The sequence below is a fragment of the Patagioenas fasciata genome, chromosome 3 (assembly GCF_037038585.1).
Source record: "Patagioenas fasciata isolate bPatFas1 chromosome 3, bPatFas1.hap1, whole genome shotgun sequence".
Classification (NCBI taxonomy): Eukaryota; Metazoa; Chordata; class Aves; order Columbiformes; family Columbidae; genus Patagioenas; species Patagioenas fasciata.
The window spans coordinates 22,979,834-22,999,322 of record NC_092522.1 but is presented as its reverse complement, the minus strand read 5'-3'; the positions used below and the strand labels follow the sequence as shown (position 1 = coordinate 22,999,322).

At 40.2% G+C, this 19,489-nt stretch overlaps 1 protein-coding gene across 1 annotated transcript in view; it reads left to right on the top strand.

The window, feature by feature from the left end:
* The first annotated feature begins 6,522 nt into the window (after positions 1–6,522).
* XDH (xanthine dehydrogenase) overlaps positions 6,523–19,489 on the top strand; it is a 51,161-nt gene continuing 38,194 nt past the window's right edge. The window contains exons 1-6 of the mRNA XM_065833753.2: positions 6,523–6,791; positions 13,700–13,757; positions 15,961–16,057; positions 17,356–17,464; positions 18,549–18,675; positions 19,115–19,176. Of these exons, the coding sequence (XP_065689825.1) occupies positions 6,738–6,791; positions 13,700–13,757; positions 15,961–16,057; positions 17,356–17,464; positions 18,549–18,675; positions 19,115–19,176 (507 nt within the window). The 5' untranslated portion in view covers positions 6,523–6,737. The remainder of the gene's footprint in view (positions 6,792–13,699; positions 13,758–15,960; positions 16,058–17,355; positions 17,465–18,548; positions 18,676–19,114; positions 19,177–19,489) is intronic.

Sequence of the window (19,489 nt, the reverse complement as noted above, 5' to 3'; positions counted from 1 at the left end):
CATTAGGGCACAATTACCCTGTCCTGGGAAAAGCAGCTTTGAGAATTCCTATATGCATACATCTATATACCTTATCTTACCCTTTCATCATTTTCTCAAGTATTTTTCTAAGCTGTTTGGTTAAAGCCCATCTCATAATCTGAATTTAACAAGATTGTTAATTGTGTTTACATCAAGGTACATCAGCAGCATTCTCCTGTGAGTATAGGTATATCTCTACTCTAGTTAGGTGTCTACATTATTCATGCTGGCTATTTTATTGTAACAGCCCTGTAATTAATTTGTTGGTAAATATCTCAACCTCATTTTGCCTCCTTGAATTCTTCAAAGCAACCTCCTGCCAACCCATGAAAACTATGGGCTCTACCTTTTGTATTCAGATATAAAATAGCACGATACAAAATAACAGTGGTGGGAAACCAGTTTTATTAAAAAAGGAAGCCACTCCAAAAGGGAGGTGAAAACTGGCATATTTGTCATCTGGTTGTACGAAGGGCAATAATGGTAAACATCCAGAAATATTTTAGATCTGTAAGTTCATCATGCAAATACAGGAATAAATGTAATGGAGGGAATATGCTAATCTCTTAACTGGTTTCCAAGTGAATTCTTGAAAAGTGGAGGTCACTTGTTCCTGGGAAGCTCCAGGAGTGATGAAGGTGTAAGATTTCTGTTCAGTGCCTTTAAGTGTATCTAGTTGGGCATAAGGTCTATCACTGAAAGCAGCAAGCTTGGCTAGGAAGTACTTGTGTTTGAAAATAATCCAGGTAATTAAGAATATTTGTTCTGAGAAGTCAGGCATTCCTAGACATGTTTAAGATGTACATCATTCCAGGCTTTCCATGTACAGTCAGCTTTCTTCCCTGTTCAATCTTAATAAACTAACTTTGGGAATTAAAGCTTTTTTATTTTGAGTTGAGACTAAGATATCAGAAACATGACTTAAGAAAATCTGTCTTCTGGACATGAGGGGAAGCACAAAACTTCAAGTAATTTCAGTTTCAGCTTCTGTAATATATGTACACTATCTGTTTGTAGGCTGTCCAAGGTTCATTTTGAAAGCAGTTAATCTTTCTTTCATGCACCATTTCTCTTGGAAGCCTGTTCTTTAATGTTACTGCTGTAATGTTTATAGCTTTTCTAATTTTCACCTTAAAGGATTCATGCTGAGTTTACAGCAATTGCTCTTGAGCCAGCACTGTCCATGGTTTTCCAGTGGGCCTTTTCTTTCCTGCCTGATGTTTATTGTCTGTTACTATCACATAGTAAAAGCGAATAGTTTAGAATGAGTTTGTTTTGGTGAGAAATCAAGACAGTCTGGGGGATACAAGCTGACCATGATGGCTGTGATTTCAGACGAGCGGCTTGTTTCAGTGATGATGATGGCATCTGCTCTCCTACGTTATACTGATAACAAAGCTCTTCTGAAATTCTCTGGGGGACTGACTTGCCATACTTGTCCAGTCTAGATAAGTCTACTTTTGACTATTGTCAGTCATCTTAATGGTAGAGGCTAGTTGGGAGCGAGAAAGACATCATAGTGCAAGGTAAGATGTCCAGAACTCCGTTTAGGCAGCATCTGTGAAGACAGGCAGTCTTTTTCTTAAACAAGTAGTTGTAGAATGCTCACAAGCTTTTGGCATACAAATGCTTCCTAGATAGAACAATCAAATGTTAGGTCAACTCAGGAAGCCTTTTGTGTTAGCAGAAGCAGCTGTGAAGGATTTTTTGTCTTTTGAACAAACTGCCCACCAAAATACTGCATTCTGAAATGAGAAAGTGATTAGCAGTGAGATACACAGGGCAGCCAGAGGACTTGTGCAGATGCCCAGGTAGGTTTAGGACAGCATATTAAATAGAAATTTACAGAGCTGGTATCACAGTTTTGGCAAGGAGCCATGTGCTAGACTGCATTTGGTGTATCAACAAGAGAAAACTAGATTTAATGATTTCCTGAGCAAAACTGATGCATGCCTTCACAGGGGCAGAAATAAACAAGAAAGGCAGACCTCTGTGTTAGAGACTCTCCTGTGAAGAAAAGTAGTGGAAAAATCAGCTTGTGCTTATGCAAGCTAGGTATGGGAATCAGCTTATACTTATTTAGACTAGCCCAGAAGCTCCTGCTTCCTTGCTTAGGGATCTTGGAATATCAGGGTATTATTTGATACCAGAGAGGAGGTGCTTTAGCAGCTGTTCAGAAGAATGAAGAGTTCTACCTGGTTGTTGCAGCTGTGTCTGCCCCCCACCTTTCCTCCTTTAAACACCCACTGGAGACAATGCTTCCACCTGTGACAATGACAGCAGCCAGTCTCTGCTTCTTTCTGCATCCTGGGACAGTTATGACTACATACAAATGGTACACCTAGAATATCAGCAGATGAAGAGGAAAAAAGGCCAAGATGAAAGATTAAAATATTTTACTGGTTTTGAGTGAGATTACCAGGATGGTTGTCTGATATTTTTCTCTCTCTGGAAGCAAGTAAAAGACAACTGATAGGTGTCAAGTCAGCTGCTGCTGAAGACAAGGAACACGCATTAAAAAACCTGCTTGAAAAGAGTTTGCTTTCCAGGTCAGATATCTGCAACATCCTCTGTTTGGTCTGCTGGAACCAGGTTAGGAAAGAAAAACTGCAAATGAATTAAAACAAAAGTCTTGCTTTAGTCACCTGAAAGTCTAGTGGCAACCAGAACTTCTCAACAGAGGGCAGAATTAACCAACTTTATTCACTCTTGCTGTCAGAGGAAGCCGCTGGTAGGACAAAAAAACTGTAATTAAACTCCACCCATCTTCAAATGCAGGTGAAGAGGTCATAATTTGTGAAATGAATTCATACAATTAGAGAGTATTAATATAATTATAAGCCGGACACTGATTAGTGATTCATGAATAATGAGCCAGTATCCACTCACAACCCTCAATAAAGAGATCCAATTTGTATTTGCTTTGTGACCATGATCTACTTCAAACTTACATCTGTAACCAGAAAGAAATTTTCTTGTAAGAAAGTGCACATAACTTGTGATTTTTTTAAACCTGAGAAATGCCTTTGAAAAGATAAGCAATATCTTACCTTCATACTTGTATGGTAATTTTATGGATTTTTTTTGTTATTGCAAAGTAATAAGTTTACTGCCTGTATTAGGATTCTGAAGAGATTGTATTTCTTTCAGATTCTTTTGTGAGACTTTGCCAATAGAGTATGAATGTCCGTATCCAGTCATATAAAATGTCCACTTATTTCAGGAGCCTGTCTTCAAGAGTGGTCGATAGGTGACGCCAAGGGAGAGCTGACATCCTCAGACAACACTCTCTGCCTTCATATTCTGTAATCAATATGGTGTGATTGATTGATTGATTGATTGATTGATTTTTATCAACTTATACAGAGAACACTTGCACCAAAGTAACACAACCACTAATAGTTTAATGCTCTGAAAAGGAATCTTCAAGAAGTAAAAGATATGGTGTGTAAAGCCCCAACTAACATCATGTACTCTCACAGCTGACCCTAATTTCAGCAGAATGAGACCTCTTGAGATCCCTGAAAAGAGTGCTAGTGCATGCTCCCAGAAAGGATATCTGTGTCCACTGAAGAAGGATCTTCAGATCTAGAGCAAAGAAATAGTTTCTGCTTCAGGTGAAAGATGCTGTCCACAGGTTTTAACAAGAGTGGATGCTTCATACATTTGTAGGAGTTCAGCTACCGGGGCAGTGGGCACATAGAGTTAATGTGAAAAGCCTGGAAGCGTGATACAGGGGGTACAGCATTAAAGCAGTGACTTGGGACTTTGTTTTCTTTACTACCTGCTTTACCAAACTTCTCCTCATAAATCCCTCTGCAGAACCCTCTTTCGAGCTGCCTGTACTTTCTTCCCCTCTGCCCCGTTTCCTGCAAGAGGAACATAAGAACAAAGTGACAAACCTTCTGACCTTTGTTTTAAGCCTTTTCCTTTATTACCTCTGGTATTGGTTTGTTGTTATACTTCCATGCATTTACCTAATTCTGGTGGTAAACTCCTTAGGCAGGAATGGAGCTTCCATAAATTTCACTGTATTTCTTGAGCTATGCATATGTATCATCTGCAGAACTAATTATCATTGTGATTGCAACAGCCAGATCTGCAGGATTAACTAGTCAGAATGAGAAAAGTCAGCTGCTTTTTTTTTTTTTTCTTTTTTAATAGTTCTTGACTAACATCAACTGCTTGCTGGGGCTCTTTAATAAGTGAGTCAGACTACAGGGAATTTCAAACTTCTAAAACATACCTATCTCTGAGTTATGAATGGGTAAAGGGATGATTTCTAAAATGGGAAATCTGCTAGACTGTAACTGACTGGTAAGTCAGAATATTTTGTCTCATAAACAAGTTGTGTTTGATTGACAAAGGCTTTTAATTTTAGCTCACTGAATGGAGATCCTATGTTACAGAAGTTTAATGAGGGTTGGTGTTCTTCTTCTGGTAATCCACTGTTCTGTTCAGGCTGGGATTTTCAAAAATGGCTAGGAGACTTCGATAGCATAAGTTTTCATGTTCCAGAGTTATTTAGTGGATTTGGAAAATTCCTGTTCTAGGTGTCTTGGTTCTCTGCCTGTGAAATGGGTATAGTAGTAGACTGTCCCATTGGGGTTGTGGGAGAATGAATGAATTTAATGTTGTATGATTGGTGACCCTGTAGAGATGAGGTCTGGAGTTTTATATTCCTGTGTAATCTACATATAGAGGTTACTATCATGGATGTATTTATTTTTACATTATGTATACAGTAGGTTGATGGGTCAGAAATAAACATTATGATGGAATATCATAAGATGCCGCTTACTGATTTAGCAAAAAGTGATAGTTTAGCTATAAGGTTATCCCCAAGCCTAGGCAAAAGGCTTGGGATTCCTTTAAAAAAGAGATGACAGGATTACAACCTAAGAAGACGTTGTGCATTGTGGAAAACACAGATTAGGAAACCTAGCATGTTTGATTTTGGTGTTAATGCTGTAATGGCTAGTTGCTTTGAGATTGCTGTAAAGTGTTACCGGTAGTTATGAGTAATAATTGTTACTTAAAATATTACAAAAGTCTTTATGAGTACTAAGCTTGTGTACACTAATTTTGAGATTGATGCTTGCTTGCATAAATTTGCACGTAGATATAACGTAACAGCGTTGAAGATTTCTTGGACAAATGTGTAATTTTTCTAATGTTTCTATACTACAAAGTGGGAGGTGCCAGACAATAGGTGCCAGCACTGGTTCAGCTGTGCATAACTTTATTGCAAATACAGATTAAGGCAGCTGGTGTTAAGCACAAGTTTACTGTGAACTATACTTTCAGCAAACTGCATGCATGTAAAGAAGCGCTGAGAAAATGTTTGACATTTGTTATGAAATAGCTTTTCTAGGGGCAATAGAATATGTAAGTCAAAAGAGAAAAGCTAGTAAAAATAATGTATGTATTATATTCGCTCTGACATATTTCCAAAATACTGAAGGAAAGACTGTTTCTGAAAATGGTAACTTAATTAGATTTTGTTGTTTTGTGAATTGTTCAGAGAGTTTCCTGGAAAGGAGACTTTGATGTAGTGCTTTCTCAGGGATTTTAAGGCAACAAAAAAGCTAATTGAAACTAATAAGCCTGCTATGCTGAAGAGAGAAAGCAAAGTTGCAAAAATCAGAATAAGGCAGACGAGAGTAAGTACAGCACCAAGAAACTTCCATGAGATTTTGGAATTGTGCTGTTTTGTGAATAATTTAGGTATTTTGTTCATTAAACCAACACGTCATATCTAGGGGTCTGAGGGCAATTCTGCAACAACTTTGGAAGAAAAAACAGAAATACTTCAACAATGCAAAATATATATGGTCGTGTAACAGAGAAACCAGAAGAAACCACTGGCAAGGAAATGGAAGACAAGAAATTCTTCAAAGAACTTGCTTTCCTCTGTGTTTCACTGGCAACATGCACCTCATATCCAGCACGTGAAGATTAAGCCAAAAAATGTAAGTCCGAAGGCTTTAAGAGCCCAGTGGAAACATTGTGGTCTTAGCTCAGCACCTCTTCTGAGTTCCAGTTCTCTAGAATTGCTTTTATCTGGATGAATACCTAACTGTGTAAATTGTGTCCTTGCAGGTGGAAGAGGACACTGTAGCTTTAAAACTAAAGAGAAATAGTGAAATAGTCTTGCAGTCAGCCTGCTGGCTGATGTGTGTGTATTGGAGTTTTTAAACAAGCAGGTGCTCTCATGAGAAACACCTCAGTGTGGCCAGTGCCAGGTGGATGGCTACGCACAGAGATGGAAGCAAAGCTTTTCCATGTCAGTATTCAGGGAGGGATATTTGGGAGAACCACCCCCCTTCCCTGAAGTTTGCATTGTATTGCAAAACACAGTGAGCTGCTGGCAGCCGTCGCAGTGGCACACTCTGAGTGCCCCAAGCCTGGCAGGGTAATCTAAAGGGAATGCAGTTGAATTGTGATCTATTGCTATATAAAAGGGGGCGGGTCACTCTGCTCGTTCCAGTTCCTTTTCTGTCATTACTGCTGCAGAAGCACCAACCAAAGGCAGCTGGCACGCCTCTTCGTTGCTTCTTATATAATATGGGGTTTCACAGGGCACCAATGTAGAAATAAAGTCAAACATTCTTGAGGCAGACTCATATTACTTGTCGTATTGCTGGTGCTCACTTTGCTGCTCTCAGAAGGGTGATCTGTGGCCCTATTTGAGTGAATTTTGGGAAGCGTGCAGTATGGCTCCAAACGAAGCAGGGGATGAACTTGTTTTCTTTGTGAATGGTAAAAAGGTAAGGATGATTCCAGCTTTCTGCCCAGCTTGCTCCTGGATTGTGGCTTGATCTCTTTCTTTTTTTCTAGTAATCTTTTTCCTCCTCTGAAGTTTTCTAATACCAGCACAGTTGCTGTGGCTTTTAAATATTAAATCATGAAAGCTATTTATTGCTTTGCTAAGTGCCTTTTTCTTGTCTTTGAGTTTATCTTGTGACTTTACCTTGTGAGTTATTTAAAGAGTAACACAACTACATAATGTGCCTTTTACATTTTAGATTTGTTGGCAAAAAATTATTGCAATTCTGAGGAAACTACTTTTAAATAAATGTGCACTGACTTAGTACAGGCATTTCTACTAGAAATAATTGCAGTATTTACAACAGATCTGGAAAATGCAGCTCAAATGTGAGTCTCCATATATAATTCATGTGTTCAGTAAGTAATTCTGACATTTGATTTTTAGCAGGGATTGAAGTAAAATGTTTGTTCAATTTCAGCTTAAGAAGCTAGAAAAATCTCTAAAATCAAAGCCCATTAACTGATACTGTTTCCTGGATCAACTGCTGACAATTACCTAAGAAGTGCCCGTGTCTCACAGGGGGTGGGGTTGTCCTTGCACGTGCTGGACACCTTTGAACAGTTTGTCCCAGAGCCCCCTTTCTCGGTTTGGACTTGCCCTGGCCAGCATTGCAGCCCAGGCTCTTCAAAAGCTTGTAACAAGTCAAGGCTGCCTGTTTTTTGAACAATGAGTACCAAGCTTGTACCAAGTACAAGCTCTGTTTCTGAGCTCAGCTCAATGCTAATCCTGCCCTGCCACGTTCCCCTTGCCCAGATACTTGGGCAGAGAAACGTGTGCCAAAGCAGCTTCCAGCTGGGAAACTTGGAGAGGGGAGAGGGTTGTGTATCCACTGTGTGCTGTGCACCTTCCCTGTACGCTGCGTAGGGATCAATCACATGTGATACTAAATTTGGGCTAGAGAATCAATTTCTTTAATCTCTTGATGGATCACACAATGTTCTTACTTGGTCAAAAAGCTCCGTGTCCTGCCCTACAGACTGGCACAGAATTACTATCAATTTTGCTTTTGTTGGTCTTCTGTGCTAATTTAATCAAGTGTAAACATGGATAAGATGGTTACTACAATTATGGTATTTCAGTTATGAATTTGGATCAAAACTGATTTGGAATTTGAACTTTCCAAGGTACTAAGGCACTTGATATAAAAGTTTTGTTTTATCTACTTATCAATAGTTAGGTGAAGAATGAAGTTTACATAGTATGGATTATAAGTTATTCAAAGAACTCAAACAGTGTAATACTGATGTAGAACCTAGCCCTGGTTTTGTGGTTTGTAAAGAAAGATGACAGCTGAACCTTTGTTCACACAGGTCAGTAATGGTTCATTTGTGAATGTTAATTGATACATCAGCCATTTGTTGTTTCTAGAGGCAGATAAAAACTTGAAGCTTCAAGTTAATCATGACTGGCCAGTTGAGTCTGGTAGCTGAGCTCATGAAGCAGTGGCAGAGGATGATCTGTGAATTTTCCGCTACAATAGGCACAGTTGGTGTACCATGAACTCATCTTGTTCTTACTCTCTGCAGGTTTCAGTAACTTCAGATCCCTCCCTATGAACTTCACTCTTAGGGGTGAACTTGGAGCTTTTTCAGTCTTGCAGTAGGAGGTTGCTACAAACAGGTTGGGTAATGCAGACCCTGATACAGGCCAAGTGTTCTGTCTTATTTTCTTTTTTTCTGGAATGCTCTAATGAAAGACAATTGCAGTTCTGGTGCCAGGCCAGCTCAGGTTCCAAACCAATATACCACTCATGATAGATATGAAGATTTTATAAACAAATTCCTACATACATTTACAGCTGGTGCGTCAGCATTAGTTGGTGCACGGGTATTACAAGAGCATTGATTGCTCTCTGTAAATTGGCAGAAAAGCCCTTCCTCCTGGATGAGACTCTTGGCTATTACATGAAAACATGTATTAGTCAAGGCAAAAGAGGAGAGACTGAGCTGCACAGGACTGGTTCTATGGGACTCTTTTATGCATGGAGAAGAGGCAGAGAGGGGGAGAAAGAACAGCCTAGAACCTGAAACCTAGCAGCAGTTATTTAGCTATCTGCTGTCTGTTCTTGCTGTGTCCTGGAGCTAACAGGCATACTGTGAATGGCATCCCCCTTGGTGCATTTCAGCAATTTTTATGGAACTGTGCTTCCTGTTTACAAAAGCTGCATTTCGGAGCTGACCTTGTGCATGTGTAAAGGGGTTTATCACAGTGTGATCTTGGCAGTTGTTGGCAAAAAAAAAAAAACACCAGGGAACGGTTAATACTACCAGTGGTCCCAACTCATTCCACATGTCAAGACTGTCTTGGCGTCCTTCCCTGCTTGTGAAACCAGCAGTGCTAGTGAAGAATAAGGTTCCACCTGATCAGAGAGGTGAAATTTTGAAGGGTTATGCTCTACTCAGAGCCTCCAGTGACACTTATTTTTTCTACTCTGTTTCTTTTTGGTGTGCTGCTGAAATGACTTGAGTTACGCCCCCACCAAATGCAGGTTCAAGAGAGAGAATTGGACTCATGAGGCAATCTGATCCGTGGCAACAAAAGCAGGGTTTGTTGGGACACTTCTGCACGTCAGAAGTTGTGTGGTGCAAGGGGTGGTGGGAAGTGCCTGGGCAGTGCTGCTGAAACAGCAGGTAGCAAGTGAGGATACAGCTCCATCCATCTGGAGTCCTGACTAAATATTCCAGTCAATTCTCTGCAAAGAATGTGACAGCATGGTCAGTGGGAAAGGTTACTGCTGTGCGAATTCGTGACAGCTTGACATTGCTAATGGGCTGCTGATATTCTGTCACGGTACAAAACCGCGTGATAGGAGGTGGTTGATAAGATAGAGACTTTGAGGGCAGCAAATGCTTCTCTTGCATTAGCCCAGTCTGCAATGCTGTCAAGAAAAACTCTCCTCAGAACAGCTGAGCATACTTCACATTCAGAATTGTTTATTTTAAGCACTTGTTTACTTCACTGGGTGTAAAGCTTGGCACACAACTAGCACAAAGTTATCTTGATGGTCTGCCTAGACTAGAATGAAAAATAACACATGCAATTTAAAGCTAATAGTGGCAATTTTGTTTTTCTCAGCTGACAAGTCGATCTTGTGCGTTATGTAGCATGTAACTTTAGTTCAAACACATGAGGTCAATATTTCTGTTTCTGTCCTGCGTGTTAAGAGGGGGTCTGTGCTGAAAGCCACATTAGACCTCTTCCAAAACTTGTGAATGTTTGATTGCAGATGGGACCAGCCAAAGTACAGGATTTTCTTGAGCATTGGGACCCTCTGGATCCTACATAAACAGTGAATCACAAGTTTTCAGTGTACTGGTTTAAAGCAGAACAAAATGTTCTCATGACCAGTAGCAGATTTACATTGTGTGGTTATGCACAGTTAGTTCATCTGTGTTCTAATTCTTTTTCCTAGTAAATAAACTTGAAATCTCTCCTTGACTTCAGGAATACACATTCACAGGTTTTAATGTCCTAGGGGACCTTTACATTGACTCATCTGACTTACTGTGTGACAGTCTGGTTAAAACCTTTCATCTTCTCTTCTTACAACTAATTGAGTGATTAGGGACTAGTGATTTAATGGAGCTTGTTCTTCAGAAAAGCATTAACTTCTCATTTAAAGACCCTAGCTGATGGAAGGGTTAGCATGTTGATTAGGGAACTAGGAAAATTTCTGTCTTATTTTCCTTCTTGTTCCTCTATTTACCTTGCTCAACTACTGTTGTTTTAAATTGAAAAAATCCTTTCTTTAACTTTCTGGGAATGCTAACTTAATTATGACGCTTTATGTTGTAAAGGCAAAGTTATCTGAGTTAGTGAAAGGCAGGTAGAGAAGAAGGCAAAACAAATATTTGCTGAGATCCAAATTGTGTACATGAAATAATGGGAAAGTGAGCTCAACAACTCTCTGGACCACCCCACAGGCTCTAAGAGTGCAGGGTACTTATTAGGAACTTGCTCCATGTAGTACTTAAAGCTTGAAGTGCTGTAGGGCCAGACTTGGCTCCCTGCTGTGGTTATCTGAGTATTTAAGATTCCTAGAATCAGTGGACAAATAGATGTACATTATGAACACAGTAGTACAGAGCACATTTATTGGGGAGTCATTTGACTGTCAATGCCATCCTAACACTTCCAACAAAGTTTCTTTCTTCATTTGATTAATATTTAAGCTACCGCATGCAGTAACATCCACAGTTTTGCATCTGTCAAAATCTAACCTTCTATCTGGTGTATTTGGCAATGTGCCATTTGGTTTAAAAACAAACAAACAAAAACCCAGCAAACAAAACGTACCCCCTGAAAAACCTACGAACCAGTAACTGAACAAAAGGGAAATATTTATTTAATTGTAACATCTAATTTGGCTGATTCTACTCCCACTGAAGGCAATGGGTGTAATTCAGTTTCCTCTGTACAAGGACACCAGGGGGATGTGAGCAAGAATTGTTTTGATGGGCAAGATACTAATCTGTGAATCATATTGTTCTGGGCATCAGACAAGAGATGCTATTGCCACCCGCAGGGTTTTAAAATATTTTAAGAACAAATCACAGCAGGTGAGTGCAACAAACCGCTGGAGGAATGACATGTTGGAGGACAAAACTGGCATCACTGACAATGAAAGTAAGGCAGGAACAGTGAAAAGTTCTTACTGTGTGGGCCAGCAAGAGAGACTCATAAACAAGCATCACCCTACCAGGAGTCAGAGTGCAAAGAAATGAGTCCCTGCTCTCTGATGTGTGAGATGGGGTTTAATCCAGACTCTTGCCCCTTACCTCCCGCTGTTCCCAAGTGTCTGCTGGCATTGCGGATATACAGCTACAGCAGAGTAGTTTGAAGTGAAGGAAGCAGGAATTGAGGAATTGGTTTGAACAGGGCAAGAGTGGGGATTGCTCAGGACATGTTCTACTGCACAGTGAGAGCCACTTTCTGATAAAGTTGAGCAAAAATTTGACTTTGGGACTTAACACTGGATTAAGTCCTTCACTAAAGGTGTGTGGAGCTGAATGGTGAAAAGTTTTGCTAAATGAAGGCTTAGGCCAGTGTTTTATTTCTTATTTAATGTAAAGGAGCCCTTTGGCCAAACTTTTAGTTGCTTTGTTTGAGTACACAATGGGATGCTTCTTGTATTCTTTCAAGAAAACTTGTGGAGATATTTTCTTTGATCTAAGCATAGAATAATCTCAATAATATTTAGCCATCTGGAAAACTATTCTGAAGCTTTTTCTCTGTGCCTGGCTGTCCTGGAAGCTGCTTTGGAAGGTTTGCAATGGCCATTGGCACTGAGGAAGAAACTCAGTTTGTCAGTGAGGGTAGGAGTTGCTGGGGAATGCTCTTTGCCAGTGGAATGACTGTGAAAGGCCTTTTGTTCATGGGACATTTGTAGTTATGCGCATTTTGTAATTAACTGCTCACGTCCGTCAGTTTACCAAACTACTGCAGAGGGATATATGTGCTTACTCGGAACCAAGTGGTCATAAGAGAGCCACTGCATGCTCTTACCTGTTTCTGTGCATCCAGCAGGTGAGGGAACAGGAGCACTGTGCTCTGAATAGCAGCAATATGAGTGCTGCATGATTTACCATAAAACATCCCCAAGCTAGAAGAATGGATTTTGTTTCCTTGTAGATTATCCCCAATGTAGGAATGAAATGTGCAAAAAATGACCAGTTGTGTTCTGTAGCAGCAGCTTTATGGGACTATTCTATAAACCGTCTCAAACAGGAAGTATGAACCTTGTCTCTTTAGAATAACCTGGTCACGTGTCAGAGGCATAAAACTGAAGCAGTACAGATGTTGTGAAGGTTTCTTATCAATAAGAACAAAGACTTACACAAATGACCTCCATTTCAATTTGCCCTTCAAACTGGGAGTGATTAATATAAGTAAACTGTAACTATTGTACTTAGGACTTGCACAATGTAAGAGCCAAGAACATGTGATTATATTCAGGCACACAGTGACTTTGGAAAAGTTTCTTGATGCTCTTATTAATAACAGAAAAAAGGGAAGACAAGCTCTGTGGCCATTTGGATGCAAGGGCAGAACTCTGGTTTCTGACCACTGGTCAGAGGTTGAAGTAAAACATAATTTTGTGTCTAATACATAACTGCTAATAGTGTTTGTTCACCAACAGGATGTAGCTGAATGAAAATGTGCAGAGACAATTTCTTCTTAGTTGGAATTTCATCTTCCCACATATAGGATGGCTACGAATGTAATGCTGATTATTTTAATGTTAGCAGGGAAGAAAGAGAAACTTCAAGACGATTGGTACTTGCTCTTTGTCCTGCAGCAGCTGTACTGGCCATGCTTGTATTTCCACTGTTGTTTTTTTGTTTGTTTGTTTTTCTTTTCTCTGCAAAGCCTATTACTGATGCTGTTTCTGTCATTCTCTATCTGTTTATTTTCTCTGTCTCTTCTAATAGTAAAAAGGAGAAGGGACAGAGGTCGGTTATGCATAGTCAATAAAGGCGAGATGCAATTTGGGAAGATGTCAAGAATTCAAAACACGAATACAAAATAGTTCTTTCTCTCTCTGCTCACTACTAATTCTGTTTACCATTATTGATGAAGGGATTTTTAAAGATTTGCTTCAGTGTGCCATGGTTGAAAAACTCTGATGTATTAATGCATACACTTTTTTCTGTCACAATAAATGCAAGGAAAGCTGGTGTCTGGATGTGTGACCAACATTGCTGAGCCAAGTAAGAGGAATTAATAAGTGGTTCTACTCCCTGCTTTGGAAAAGAAGTTGCAGAAAGATCAAACTTTCTCCTTCCAAATGACACATCTGTGTTTGTAAAGCATTTTGTGTGTAACAGTACCTTTCCCTTCTTCCAGGTGGTGGAAAAAGATGTGGACCCAGAAACAACTCTGCTAACCTATCTACGAAGAAAATGTATCCAGTGTCAGAAGAAACTGCAGAAGGCTGTGAATGCCTACAGCATTTCAGAATTGTTTACTGTTCTGCCTGTCACTTGAGTGCGGGGCAGAGCTTGTGCAGAGTATAGGAGGGAGTGCTCTGCATGGTCTGGTATTTCTTGCTGGCAAAGATTACAGCTGGTATTCCAAGCTCAAACAATAGCAAAAGTTAAATAAGGTACTTTAAATAATGTATTAATACTTTAAAGGGAAACCTCTCTGAATTGCCAAGGATTAGAACATGAAAACAATACTGAGACAAGAAAACTGAAGAAAATTTAGGTTTGTTCCACACAAACTGTAAAGAATTTTCTGACCAAAACATTATAGTCACTTGAGCTGCTTGCTGTATCAACCAATAATTTGCATATTACTGGACAGCTAACATCTGATAACTTGATTATCTGGTGGCCTGTTTAACAGATGATCCAGAGATGCAAACTCAGAGGCAGAGCTTCCCATCACGTACTTTGGGCATGTTTACATGAACAGATGCAAGGAGTCACGTTTCACTCCTGTTTGAAACTGGTCAACACGTGAGTCAGATTAGCTTCAGGAACATGGTAGCTATTACTGTGATAACCAGGCTGGCTATACTAGGTCTGCTTCAGTAGATAGTGTCATTCCATGTTTTCTGAGTTTTTATCTGACTGGCTGGATGTGTACATATGCCAAACTGTTCACATCTGTGTTAGTGTATTCCTTAAAAAGAATAATGCATATTTATTTCACTGTGCTGCCATGTTGTATTTGCCTGGGATATGAAAGAAGTACAGGGATATAAATCACACTCTTTGCAGTTTCCAGCACTATCAACAGCCTCATTTTGTTGATAGCTTCCAACTATGAATGGCCCCATTTTCTCTGACTGTACCTTGGGTGGATGAAGTTCAAGACAGGAAAAAAGTGGCATGACCCTTGTGCCTGTGTGGACTTCTTACTGCTAGACCTTTCATGTCTAACCTTTTTAATATCTAATATGTATAGCTTCATAAGGAGATAATCTGAGTTCTTCAAAACTGTTTGATCTGCTGCGTGAACATTCTGGTGAACTTATTTTGAAGATGTCTGGCTAGGGTCAGACAAATACTTTGAGAAACATGTTTTATTGAGGCAGACTATCACTGTTGTCAAGAGAAGCAAGCTATATTTCTGCTGAAGCAGGCCCATGAGTGTATGAGAACATTTGTTTCCAGAATCTTTGTGTTGAAGGCAAAGGTGATTTGAGTTTTCTATATCATAGGCCACTGGGGAAGCAACAGAAAACAAGCTGATTATTTCAATACAGGCATGTGTCCATCGCCACCAAAATCAGCTGTTCTTTTCCCACCAGAATTCTATCTGCATTGGCTAATCCCTTCATGACAAATGGCAGCAGTCTAGTTACCTTCTAATGAGTGAAGAAACCCAAAGCAGAACTGGCCTGAGGAATTCTCCCCTGAAATCCTTTTGCAGAACATTTGTGCAGGCATGCACTCTGGAGCCAGCGGAGGAATCTGCTTAGGCTGGTCCTTATGCCTTGTGGGTTCCCAGGTGCCTGTTCAGAGGTTCTGTGCACCTCCACTAGTTCTGGGTCTCAGTGTCTTCCCTCCTGGGGTTTTATGGGAACTCGGCTACTGGGGAGAAGAAGAGAGAAACCAGGATGGCCAGACTGTGACTCTTGAGATGCAGGTAGTTTATGAGCAGTTCGAGCGCAGCTCCCAGTGCTAAACTTTGGGACTTGTAACATTGCATGACTGCCTGGGCACCTTCTAGGTGGTAGGAATTACCAGGTGTAGGAAGAATTTAACCACCACTGGTGAGTGGTGCTGACATAGATGTCACCATGCGTCTCAGGGATGCGACTGCATGCCTGAACAGCTCCTGCTCAGCAATTACTGCCTGATTTGTCTCCTTTAAGCCGTTTCCTTTTCTGAGTCTAATGGAAAGTGGGAACTGCCGAAGTTCAGACATGATTTGTTTATTCTATTGGAATGTGGACTGCCTCCTTATTATAGCTTTGGGTGTTGATCTTGAAACTCGCATGCCAGCATTTGAAACTTTGCTTATGTTAAATTATTAAGCAGAAAAAATGGGCACTTTGTTTCCAGCAAGAACTTGTTGCTAAGCCTTGATCGACAAGCATTTGAGCAGGCTTCTGCCAACACTCCTTGTATTTTCCTTGATTCCTGTTCACTCAGTGGGCCTATGTGGAACCAAACTAGGCTGTGGAGAAGGTGGATGTGGTGCTTGCACTGTTATGATATCCAAGTATGATCCTTTTCGGAGGAAAATCCTGTATCCTTTGCAACCTGAACTCTTCAACAAAGAAACTAAATGGGGACAGATCCAGGTTCTTGATGTTCCAGATGTGGTACCACTTGAAAAAAAAGTTATATATAATGTATGTTTCTGCCAAAACACATTGTTTCACTTTCAGAACATAAATTCAGAAGGCTGAGATAAGAAGGTATTTTTTCCTGCAGCATTGCACAGTACTGATAGGGAACTATTTCATTGTGCCCTGAAATATCTGCACTGTCTATGATCATGTGGGTGATCTGCCTTTTCTCAGGTTAGAAAACCTTTGTGTTCCTTTCTTGCAATGTAATATAACTTTTTGCTGAAATGACCCAAGTGATGATGACTGTGATAGAATCTTTATTGCTGTTGTATTATGATAATAATCTGATTTCTGTATGTCAGCAGATACTTTTTCTCTACTTCTATTGTAACGTTCAGAATGGCTTTTATTTCCTGAGACATAAACTTTCCTCCTGCTCTCTAATTAATTGAAGACTGAAGCAGTGGAATCCAACCAAAAGGGGAATGGAGAGAGAGGATGAGGCAGAGGGATAGGCCCCAGTCTGTTTGTGGTGTGGTTTTTTGTTTGTTTGTTTTGTTTTGTTGTTTGTTTGGTTTAGTTTTGTTTTTGTTTGTCTGTTTGTTTTGTGCTGAATGGAAAACACTGAGTTCTTGGATCTATTCAGAATAATGCTTGGAGATGCTTTTAGTTGGGATAATCTAACTTAGTGGTTCTGCTTAGTAATGTGGCCTTGAACAGGATCTCTTTAGGGTCACTATTCTGTTTCAATAGAAATAAAATAAAGCAGCTAGTTCCTATAAGAATGTTGGTGACATTATTCTATTTTACCTTCAGCCTGGACTTTTTCCCCATGTCTACCATCTAGAAATGGTTTCCTAGGTAAAAGGCCAGGAGCTCTGTGCTCTTATGTAGCTTTGTGAGTGGGCCGGGCCAGTCCAGTTGTAGTGCACCTTGGTATTTGTAGTCTTCCCCTGTAAATTACTTACATGGGTTCTATAGCTTAATGTGCAATGAGGATGCTTAAAGCTGTTATTCTGAGGTCAAATCCAAGGGTGCATACTCAGTTTAAACTTCAAGTGAAGCTGATGAGAACTTTGGCTGAGTAGGTGCTATAGGATTTGGCTTGCAACTAATACCTGTATCCCATCTATTTAAGGTCTCCTGTTGTGTGTACTGCTACAGTTTCTGTGTTTCGTTCAGTCTTTCTGTTCCCTTTTTACTTTGTTGAGCAGCAACAGTTAAATGAAATGACCTTAATTTGTAATTTTAGTCACCATACTGCCAATGCTTGCCTCTTCCCTGTCTGTGCCCTGCATCATGTAGCTGTAACTACTGTTGAAGGCATAGGAAACACCAAATCCAGGCTGCACCCAGCCCAGGTGAGCTATTAATACTGGTAAATTTAAAACCTTCTGTCCATGTTTTCTTCTTATGTTAGTTAATCCTGTTCCAGGGTGCTGGGACCTCCGTCATAATTTTAAAGGTGGGAATTTGACCTTCCGCATGAGCACTCTTTACTTGTAGGAATGACTAAGTGACAGAATCAAACTCCTGGGTCAACGCTGCAGGTTTGTTATGCCATAACAAGTTCACTGCTGCTATCCTGGCTGAATTGCCAATGCTCTTGTTCTAGGATTGCGTGGCCGTATTTAGTCCATGTCCTGGACCAAATCCCAGGCAATGGAAGGACTGATGTTGTGGTGAAAGCCTATATAGTGACTTGGAGCCAGGAAATCTGAGCTAGGTCTTGACTCTCCTGTGGCCTTCCGTGAATGACCTTGGTTTCTCGTTCTGCATAGCAGGAACCTCCCCTGCAGTGGTGCAGTATGGTTTGGTTCAGCAATGCTTCTGGATTCCAAGAACATTCTTGGTGGAGAGGACTCACAGGAATGTGAAGCCTTGCTCTTCTAGCAAGGTGTTGTGATGCACATTTTATGGAGGCAGACTTACCTCAGCTTTGTCGGAGATTGCTCCTTTAAGGGAAGCTATGATTCATCTCAGTTTGTACAGTGGGTAGGGCTTGTGCCAATATCTATCTGAGACAGCAAACAACAAAGTGAAAAATAAGTTAGACACGCATGAATGGATGGCAGCAAGTCTGACCTTTGTTTACTTGTCTAGTTCCTCTGAAGATTCTAATGGCTAAGCTTTGAAATTCAAACTCAAGTCTCTACAGGTAGCCCCAACCTTCCTAGCATGGTAAAGCTAAACTCCTGATCTCATTGGAGGCTTCTAGTTGCCTTCAGTTACATTGGGAGGTCAAAGTCTACATGCAAACTTTTCAGAGTGTTCTCTTCTTCAAAGTCTGCTTTATAGGTTGACCATCTCACCAGAGAACACCTGATGATAGTCTTAGCTCCTCTGGTGAGATTTTTTTTTTTTTAACAGATGTTGCAGAAACAAGCACAACAATGAATCTGCGCTGATTATTATAGACTGATTGTTGTTGTTACTTTTTCTTAGGAGAGAATAGCAAAAAGTCATGGGTCCCAATGTGGCTTTTGCACTCCAGGCATTGTCATGTCCATGTATACATTGCTTCGGAATAAACCTGAGCCCAAAATGGAGGACATAGAAGATGCTTTCCAAGGTAATGCTCAGAGCCCTGCAGAGATGCAACCTGTTCTGCTTTCATTACATCTGCAAATAGGATGGATGTGCACCTTTGTTTAAATATATTTCATTAAAAATAGCCAATTGTCAGGAGGTTAAGAACTAGCTTAACACAGAACAGAAGGTAGCCTGACATTGGGGGCCTTTATAAGAGCCTCCACATCTCCTTGTTTATTCATTGCTGTCACAAGAACCTGAAGAGGTGACAGAGAGCTTTGAGGTAAATGAATACTGAGTTTTTTTCTAAATTATGGTAGGATTGTTGCAAGGTTACTAATGAAATTTTCCTCCCAGTTTTTTCATTAGCTTTATCTAGACTTGAAAAGGTCTTGTAAGAAACCTTTTTTTAGAACATTTTGTTGTAAGTTCTCAGCCAAACGACACTAAATATTTATCCTTTTGCTCTGGCAATGCAGGCAACTTGTGTCGGTGTACAGGGTACAGACCCATTCTGGAAGGATACAGAACATTTGCTAAAGTAAGTGGCTTCAAGTAATGTTTAAAATAATCTGGAAGGCTGTCTGTCTTCCTCTCTGTTACTAAAATACACCACGAACTGGAAGGAAATATATATGCTACAACAACCCAGCTCCAGCTCTTGAACCCTTTGTATCTGCTTCATGCATTAGTAATGCAAGATCAGCTCCTTTACTCCAGCTGCTGGTAGTGGAGCACTTTAAGATCCACCTGATGGTCCCTTTTTGGATCACAGGTAATCAAACTCTGTAATTATTTTCTGAAAAACACAGCATCTCTGCATAATACAGCTTGCAAATGATCCCTGATGTGAA